Genomic DNA, 10,039 nt, shown 5'->3' on the forward strand with positions numbered 1-10,039 from the left:
CTATGAAGACAGGCTGAAAAAGTTGGGGCTGTTTAGCCTGGAGAAGAGAAGGTTTTGTGGAGACCTCACAACAACCTTCCAGTATCTGAAGGGGCTACGGGGAAGTCTAAGAGGGATTCTCCATCAGGAACTGTAGTGGCAGGGCAAGGAGTAATGGGTTCAAACTGAAAGAGGGAAAATTTAGGTTAGTTATACAAAAGAAATTCTTTGCTGTGAAGGTGGTGAGATACTGGAATATGTTGCCCAGGGATGTTGTGGATGCCCCATCCCTGGGAGTGTTCAAGGTCAGATTGGATGGGGCTTTGGGCAACCCGGTCTAGTGAGGAGCAAATGTGTCCTGCCTCCTCTCCTACTAGCACATTTGGGCATCTCCTGAATCATGACTGACTCACATCAGAACCACTTGCAAACAAGCTTTGACATATAGATGTGCTTGTGTGAACTTGCCTTGACTGAAGGAAAACAAACAATATTGATATTTGGAAGTATGCTTTTCAAGATATTCCCAACTTCATGGGACGTTGTCCTATGAGAGCTGATGATCTCTGAAAGGCTGTCCCTCCACGACCAGATGATTTCTCTTAGAGTCATAGAATCATAGAATCGGGTTGGAAGGGACCTTAAAGATCATTTAGTTCCAACCCCCCTGCCACGGGGAGGGACATCTCCCTGATCTACAGATGAAGTGTCCTGCTATGGGGCTCATAGGAGCCATGGCTGCTTTCTCAGCAAGGGTTCACCTGTGGGGTTCTGCCTCCACACACCAGCTCTGCTTTACCTCCATGTGCTTGGCCAGGCGTCCCGGCTTCACAGAGATGAGGTGCTCGTAGGAGCTTAGTCTCCTTCGAATCATTTCGTGATAGTGAAGCTGGAACTGGATCTTCATTCCCGGGGGCACATTCACTTCGGTTTGAAAGTTTTCCATATCCAAGGCATTGCTCCTGAAAAGTCAGCTGTGGGGTTATTTCGAGGAAATACAAGGAGAAAGAAAGCTTCTCTGCATTTTGTTTTAGATGGATGCATTTGCTGTGTCTGATTCTAACTGGAGACTGTATCAGGGAGCTGCAGTGGTCTCTTAGCACGGTATGTTTTAGCAAGATGGAAGCAGACAGTTTAATTCCATGACAATTAAATATCAGAGCTGCTCTAAGTAAGAATTTTCCTTCCCAGGATTCCCCCTCATCTATCTCCTCCTGGGATGGGTCACCTCAGTTCTCCTGTGAACAAGTCCAGTACAAAATCCATATGCCAAAGTGTTTATACCTGACTATTCCAGCAGCTTTGCCTTTGGCTTTTGCTTGGGAGTACATTCTTCTGGCTTCAGATTTTTCTCGAATATGGCTGGTAAATGTTATCCCATTGATATCCCTAGGAGAGAGAAGCACAGTCAGATTGAAAAAAAACAACTTTACAATCGACTGTTTCTTCACTTCACATCAGTGAAATCTAAGCTGGTGGGAAATGAAATAAGAAGGTTCTTATTTAACCTCAAAGTAATGAAATCTGATTTTCACTAGATCTCTATCTTTTTCCCTACCTGCTTTTTTTTATTTCAGAGCACTATTGTGCTCTGAGGATGATCTGTTCTCCTCCACCTCCTTCACACTTTCCCCATGCTTTGGGCAGGACAGGAAGTCACTGGTGCCACAGCTGGTTTGGAACATGGATCAGGCAGGACACATCTCCTGACCAGCAAGCTGCCTCTCTGAATTGATAACGAACCAGGAGAGTTTCTGTTCAGTGAAGGCTCTAATTTGGGAGTCTCTCTTTTGATCTGGTGCCAACTTGCACAAGATACGTGGAAGCTTATTCCATTTGAGACTTTTTGTCCAATTTTACTGATTTTGCCCAATGGCCCAACAATTACTGGGGAGGAAGAGCTGGACAGACAGACAGACTGATGACATGGGCCTTTTTTCTTAGAGAAGGCCTGCTAATATTACAATGAACCAGTAAAACAGTGAGGTGTTTTGCTTTTGCAAATACTTCCTTCCCACCCCACTGAACACTGCCAGGGCACAAGGCTGATACCTGCCCACTACTTACATAGTAAAGTTGTCAATAAAAGCTCCTTTGGGGACTTGCACATCAAACACTATGGGCTGGGGCCGTTTTGCATTATTCACCATTTTGGCTTGGATCATTGTGTTGGCCAGCCGAGATGTTATGGTGGATTGAACTTTGTAGCTGTACAGACCTATCTTGTCGTCGTCCTCCACCTGCAATTGATAAAATTACTCTATAAATTTAGGACATCAATAGAAAAAATGCCCTTGAGGGCAATATCAACCTTTTTTTACTATAGTCTCAGTACCTATTTTTTAATTGCTGTTGAAAAGGGCAGCTAGGTGGGACATGAGTTCGAGTTCCAGATATCTCCATATTTTACCTGGCAATTGTGGCAGGATAGTCATGTGAATATAGTTCATTATAACACTTCAGCTGAAAGAGGGAATGTTTTCTTTGCTTTTCACCATGCAACCAGTCCTTGGAATCACTCTATTGATGCAATGCAGCATGAAAAGCTATGCAGTAATCCTCAACATCATATATTGAGAAGGAGAGAGCTCACATTTTCAACAAAAGTCCTAAACAAAGGATACCTGAAGCATTGGTTACTGACCTAGTGTTGTAAATGGTTAAACCACAGCAGTGGGAGAACAGTATTAAACTGGTCTATTAAGACATTGTCTAATCACTTTTGATGCTTATTTCTTCATATTTACCATACCCTTCTCCCTCCAAGAGCAGATGTATCAACATCATTGTGCAAACAGTGCTCTGTTTAAAGAAAATAGGTTAATACCCAACTGGCAGTAAAAACAAGGAACTGAACAAACAGAAGGATTGATTTCCAAAAAAAATGGTTAACTAGAAAATCACTTTGTTCCGTATTATTTTCTGCAGAGGAAGAAAAACACTCACCAGATCTCCAACATACCCCCAGTCAGATGTGCTTCTCTGGAAAAGGAAAAGATGGAGGAGGTATTTTAGCAAAGCTGAGAACACAGACTGGCTGTTTTAAAACAGGGATCAGAGTGTCTAAAAGCTGTTTTCTAAGAATATGAAATTGCTGAATCACAGAGAATCACAGAATCGTTAAGGCTGAAAAAGACCTCTGAGATCAGCGAGTCCAACCATTAACCGAGCACTCCCAGGTCCACCAACAAACCATGTCTCTAAGCACCACATCTGCACACTTTTTTTAATACTTCCAGAGACAGTGATTCCATCACTTCCATGGGCAGCCTGTTCCAGTGCTTGACGACCCTTTCAGTTAAGAAATTTTCTTTAATATCCAAACTAATCCTCCCTCGGTGCAACTCGAGGCCGTTTCCTCTTGCCTTGTCACTTATTACCCGGGAGAAGGGACTGACCCCCATCTGGCTACAAGCTCCTGTCAGGGAGTTGTAGAGAGTGAGAAGGTCCCTCCCGAGCCTCCTTTTCTCCAGGCTGAACACCCCCAACTGCCTCTGCTGCTCCTCATGGGACTTGTGCTTCAGACCCTTCCCCAGTTTCATTGCCCTTCTCTGGACATGAATGAGAATTGGTTTGAGTTCTCTGATTTAGTGTCAATATTCCTTTTGTCTTATTTTATGCATTTATACATGAAATGTTGGAACACGCAATCTCCCAGCTGTGACTCAGAGCCTCTCAAAACCAGGACATCTCTCTTCCTCTGTCTTTTATTTTATTTTTTTTTTTAATAGAAAACATAGAACAAAAACATTCTTCCTGAAAGCAAACCATGCCAGCAGAAAGTCATCATTTTAATTCATTTTCACTTATATGATATAATATTTATTTATGTATTATATGCAAGTGTATGTATTACCAAACTTATTGTATAATTGATATTACATTTATATTCTTGTCCATATGAAAGTTCATTATCCATGCACTGCTTAGAAGATCTGAAATTGCCCATTAATTGTTGTGTTCTTTCCCCCTGCCTAATGAATCGTTCCGTTTGGAAATTTCTATGAAGAGGTGGTGACATCTTGTGGCCATTTGAATAATTCTGTTTAATTCCCTAAAAAGACTCCCACGAACAATCCTGGGGTGGGATTTGGAGTTCTAGGGGGAGTTGCAATCGTTTGATGTAGATCTACGTTGGTGTTATCATCACAATTAGGCAAGCTCAGCTTTTCAAGGTCAATGGTGTGATCTCCCTCATCTGAAGATAAATGCTCTGGTTTGGTTGAATGAGTCCTACCCCAAACCATGCTGGCTGTAGGGATTAGAGGAGTGGGCACCCAGTGCTGCTGGCAGTGCCCAAGGACACTATCCTGGCTGTCATCCTGAGATCCAGCAGATCACGAGGCTCCTGTAGGTTTTCCATGATATCTGACACCCAGAAAGGTGTCTTGGACACAGATTCAGGCAACTGTGTCACCTGCAGGCAACAGAGCTGAGCCATTCAGCTCCACAGACTGCAACAAAAACTTAGGGAGGCTAGTTCAGGTGTCTATGGCTAAATTATAAAAACACACCAAAATATACAGATCTCAACTAAAGTTTCAGTAGCACCTGAATCCAAGAGGATACAAAACCACAGCAGATGCTCATGGAAACGGCATTAGTCACATGGTGCACATAAAGCTTGACCTACAGTTATTAAGTTCACCCAATGCTAATTAATATAGTGTTTCTAGAGAAATCTTGTGCTGTGTAAGAGATGATGATGTCATAATAAAATCATTTTAAGGAGAAGATTTTAAGGATCCTTTAAAGCCAGATAGAGAGACATGACTTCCACCTGCCTGAGAACAAATGCAGGTTTTTATTTTCTAGCTATACAAGCTCTACCTGAACCATTCAGACTGGGATTTCAAGATCTGGAATTTTATGGCTCTCAAAACCCTCTGCAAAGCCCAATGGACTGATCCTTGCTCAGTCCATCCTAACACCCCATAAACTTCCCTGTACAGTGTGATGGACCTTCACGTCTGATAAAGAACCAGACCATGAGGAGTGACTGCTCATGGTATGTATTTCCCCACACATACTATTGGCATAGGGAGCATCACCAGTTGGAATACAAATTAAGATTAAACCAACCTTAACTGCAACAAATTTAATTTTGAAAAGATGAAGGTTAAGACCTTAGCACAGAGAGGAATTTTTTGTTGGGGTACCTTTCTAGTTCTCAGCTTAGGGTTCCTGACCTGCTTTAGGAATGGTGCTTAAAGCTTTCAAGATGTCCAGGTTTCCTTCCTGATTGTTTTTCGGGTGGAAGAGAAGAGGGAGGTGCTGATGGAGACAGGAGTTTATCACTTGCACACATGGTGACTCCCACAGCTGTTGTTAGAGGTCAGACATGGGGTGGGCCAACTATACCCCTTAGGATCTCAGAGGCTGCAGAGGGCAGCCACTCCAACAGGTCAGGAGGACAGAGCTGTACCCTATATCTTCAAGTCCCTGAATCCTAGAATCATAGAAACACAGAGTCACAGAATAATGTGGGTTGGAAGGGAGGGACATCTTTCACTAAACCAGGTTGCCCCAAGCCCCATCCAACCCGGCCTTGAAGATACCAACACCTCAAATCTGAGTGCTGATGTTGCTGAGAACATGGGCCTCTGTGGCACATGAAATTCGTGCTACTTCTGGTGTGAGGATTCATGGTTGATCCTTTAAACCACATCCAGAGCTGCTGAAGATGGCACTGCACAGAAAGAGGATCTTGTGCCATATCTAGCGTGTGTCAAATTGCTAATTAGGATGGAGACAACAAGTGCCTCAGGAACTGTTTGAAGGATTTGGTCTGACAGATACCAGGCCCTGTCTTCAGGTACTGGGAGTTGTCTTCTCCTGACACCTGTGCAGGCTTATGAGTATTTAACCCCTCACACTGATCTTTGTTCAAATCACTGTGCATGAATATTGCAGCTACCTGGTAAAATAAGGAAAGCAGATTCAGAGATATTCTGCTGCATTAGACAGAAATTAACTTAGGAAACTAAAAGGAAGATGAGATCTGGAAGTGTTCAAGGTCAGGCTGGTTGGGACTCCAAGCAATCTGGTATAGTGGAAGGTGTCCCTGCCTATGGCAGAGGACTTGGAACTAGGTGGTTTTTAAGGTCCCTTCCAACCCAAACCATTCTGTGATTCCAACCTCTCTCTTCATTTTTCCTTCCTGTGCTGATTCCCTTGGAGAGGAAACCAGGCAGGCAGAGCACTGAGGAAACAGGTGTGATTTCACCTGGCTCTCAACAGCCAGATATCAGGACCAACACAGGGGAAGAACATCCTGCCTCACAGTCTAGACACAAGCTCCATTATCTGTCTCTAAAGCAGAGATAACACCTGTGCACCACCACATAGAGGTTCACAAGGTCACCTGCATTCCAGCCCATGGGACACTCTGCTGCTGTGGTCACGAGGACCACCCACATACCTGAGACACAGCATTTTTGGAATTACTCAGGAACAAATATTTTTCACCAGAATACCTGATCTGGACCTAAAAACTAATTCTGTCTATTTAGAGATAATCAATAGGATCTGCAGAGGAGCTCTCTTGTCCTGTTGCCCACAGGCTAGTGACTTTGCTGAGTCTACCTCATCGTAGAAAAACATAACTATGAAACAAAAATTTGGAAGACAACCTTCTTCTAGTGATAAACAGTAAATAACTGTGTGCCTGCTGCTGGTCAAGAGCTGATGTCTCAAGATATTTTGTACAATTCAGTTTAATCTCATTGATTATATTTTATTGTGACTCAACTAATAGAAAGGTAGATGAGACCTTAGTTTTACTGGTTTGCAAAGATTCTTTTGATAGGTAAAGGATGGGAAATAATATACGGGAATATAAGCAGTAACTGGTGTAATAAAACCACTAGTAGAATTGCAAATTACTGCATGCATATGTCTATACCTGTGTGTATCTGGAATTTTGGGGAAAAGAGGCAACATAATGCATATGGCATTAATACAGACATGTTGGGAAGAGATGATGCCCTGAAGAAGTGCAGCTAGAGAGGATTTCTCCTTGGATCATGATTAAATTATTTAAATACTGGCCTGGCAAATGTGAGTGGGCTTGACTCACATTTATGTTAAAGTCTACCACTTTCTGCCACTATAATTGGGGTCTTCAGGTGTCAATAAGTTCCATTTACCCTCTGTGTGAGGCTCCTTTGGAGAAGCCCCAGGATAAAGAAGAAATCAGGTTTGCCTGCGTGTAACTTCAAAGATTCTGGGAAATCCAACTTCACTCAAAAGGATCTTTTGTTTTCCCTATATTGAACAAGCTAAAGAAAGGCAGCACCAGAGCTTGGTGGAGGACAAGGTCCACTCTGATCATCATTTCTTTCATGCAGTGTAATAAAAGTTAATACCTTCAAACAACTGATTTCATGATTATTGTCATTAATTTCTACTGTGTAAAACACGGGCAAAGTCCTGCAATGCTGTTTCAAATATTTCTGTTTCCCAAACCGACAGACTATAATAATCTGCATCCCATCAGTGGGCTGGAAACAAATTTTCTTTCCTGGTCTCAGTCTCCACCAGCTCATCACCCAGGTGACACTATGTTGCACTGGAGCGCAGTGTCACATTTTTTACCAGAGTTAAATGAACTTACTACCTGCAGGACTGAAAGGTTTCAGTCCACGCTGCCAGTGTCTGAAGTCCTTCTCTGTTTTCTCATGAAAAGCCTCACCAATATCAATGGGATTTTCACCACACATGAAGTTGGACAAGCATCTCCATTGCTTATCATCTGAACTATGTTCCTCAGGAACAGGTATGAAACAAAGCCTCGCTGTGCTTAAAGAATAGTAGCAGTTCCAACAAGAGATATGGAAGTCTCAATGCCTATAAGGACCTGCTGGTCCCACCTGATTGCACACTCACAACCCTTGACGTGGAACAAGCCTCCTGGAAGGAGCTCCCAGGTATTCTTGATTCTCTTTTCTGGGAGCATTTCTGAGTACTGTACCTGGTACCTGCCATTTCTCGTCTTGGAGCTTGAAGGAAATCCATCAATTTCTAGGTCAATCAAGTTTTCCACTTCCTAAAGGAAAAAAGAGGAAGAAAGAAAAAGTTGTTGCTGCAGCCTTGGTGTTTGACTTATCACTTGATTTATTATTGATTAGCTCTTTAGTAGAGTTCCAAAGGGAATTTACCTCCCCTCGGTGCAAGTGAGGAGCAGATGCACAAACCATCTCAGACAAAATCCTTCAACCTCACACATTCTATTTCCCTCAGAGGCCAACCAGCTCTATAAATTCTGATGAGATCGTGACCTTTACCACCATTTTATGGCCTTTATTTCTAAAACAAGGAGTAATATTTAACATGAAATGACCATAAAGAGCAAGAGGCAGATGATTATCATTAGGATGGGTCTAGACATGGTGACTACAGCATTTCAGACTCTGATCTAGCTTAAATCAACAAGTTCAGAGGACTTCTGAGAATTTCTGCTCAGACCAGTAGAAATTGTCTCTGGTTTTACACTAATACACCTAAGAACTAAACTTATCCTGTTGACAGCAGAAGAACATCAGGTCTTTTCCAAATGCAAAGCTGTTCTGATTCAATTAGAAGTGTAGGTCTTACACCACAGCAATACTCTTAATTAAATTTTGTTGTGAGTTTAATTTATGGCAATAAAGTAAGTTCCAGTACGTGAGTTCCTTTCCAACTTACATGATAATATACACACAAAGGTTTCCACAAAATTAACTTAAATTATCTAAGCACGTTGATGTTAAACTGATATGGCATCTATGGTTAGAAAGGACTGCAGGTCTGGAATATTTTTCCTCAGAATTAAAAACTCCAAAAAAAAAAAATATTGCTGTGTCATGAAAAGTGCTGTAAGAAGAAAGAAAAATAATATATCCCAGCTCATTAGAGATTTTTATTAGTCCTGCAAAGGAAAAGAGAGCTTCACATCATCCCTGCTGACTTCGCAGAAATAATGTAACACAACAACGTGGAAATTGGTGTAGATACACAAATCTAAGTTCACTTGAGTCCAGGGGTTTAGGTTTGGACTCAGTTTCAGAGTCAAAGCTAATAGCTACTTCTGTTCATCATTGTATTAACCCATTTAAGCTCTTCTATAAACTATCTCATCCCTCTGCTGAGGAATGAGACCCTCAATAGGGTCTTCATATTTGAATTACTGTTACCAAAAACTTAATTCCATATGAACCTTTGCTGAAGTTTATAGTAGTCCATACAGGACACCCCGTCCACAAAGCTGTCTAGGTGTTTTATTTCTGTTTATTCCATGGAAACAGGATATAAAATATGCTGAAGGTCTGATTATAGAAGCGCAGTTGCATGTTTAGAGGTTAAAACCACCAGAAAAGGTAACATTGGAGTAAAAATATGAAACCCGCTTGAAAAGAAAGTTGGAGTCGTGCTCATACACTTCAGTAATATTAAACAAGTAACATTATGAATGACAGGTAAAAACCAATTATCAGATCAATCCCAGTTACAGATAAAAGTAGAGGAGAATTCATGAGGCACAAGCAGAGAGGCGAAGCAGTGACTCTGCTCCCACTGTGGCTTCCATCTGGACTTCAGCAAGGAAGGGAGATCTAGGCCCTGCCTTTGAATACTCACATCTGGGATTTCGTCGATGACAAGATCAAAGCTTCCTACTCCAGAAACGAGGAACAAAACCAGGAAGCAGATCAGATCCTTCATTTTCCTCCAGCTTGTCTCCTAAGAACGACCCGCGCAGGTACCAGACACAAGTCCTTCCCTTCTCTGAGACAAGTTCAAGGAAACAGCTCAAGTTATGCAGTATTTTGAACAAAGTTCTGACTTTGCTTAGGCCATAGGTAAATATTTGCCTTGCAACGCAAGTCCGAGCTGTGGTGCCTGAGCAAGGGTTATCCAAATAGTGTCTTCAGTCGCCCCTGCCCTCGATAACAGCTCCGGCCTGGATAGGCTCACTCCTTGCTTTTGTAGCTTCCCGTGATGTTTGACTAACTTCCTGCTAGGCACAGACCTTGGGGCATCCAAAACTTCAAAAGATCTCAGCAAGGAGTCTCTCTTGGCTTGT

At 42.2% G+C, this 10,039-nt stretch overlaps 1 protein-coding gene across 1 annotated transcript in view; it reads right to left on the minus strand.

The window, feature by feature from the left end:
- Nucleotides 1-9,811, minus strand: part of ITIH2 (inter-alpha-trypsin inhibitor heavy chain 2) — a 27,153-nt gene extending 17,342 nt beyond the window's left edge. Inside the window, exons 1-6 of the mRNA XM_017807763.1 lie at nt 9,595-9,811; nt 7,952-8,026; nt 2,926-2,961; nt 2,047-2,219; nt 1,264-1,368; nt 779-941 (exon numbers count right to left, since the gene is read on the minus strand). Of these exons, the coding sequence (XP_017663252.1) occupies nt 779-941; nt 1,264-1,368; nt 2,047-2,219; nt 2,926-2,961; nt 7,952-8,026; nt 9,595-9,678 (636 nt within the window). The 5' untranslated portion in view covers nt 9,679-9,811. The remainder of the gene's footprint in view (nt 1-778; nt 942-1,263; nt 1,369-2,046; nt 2,220-2,925; nt 2,962-7,951; nt 8,027-9,594) is intronic.
- Between the last annotated feature and the right edge of the window lie 228 nt (nt 9,812-10,039).

Source organism: Lepidothrix coronata, unplaced genomic scaffold (genome assembly GCF_001604755.1).
Source record: "Lepidothrix coronata isolate B3197 unplaced genomic scaffold, Lepidothrix_coronata-1.0 Scaffold20, whole genome shotgun sequence".
NCBI classification, from domain to species: Eukaryota; Metazoa; Chordata; class Aves; order Passeriformes; family Pipridae; genus Lepidothrix; species Lepidothrix coronata.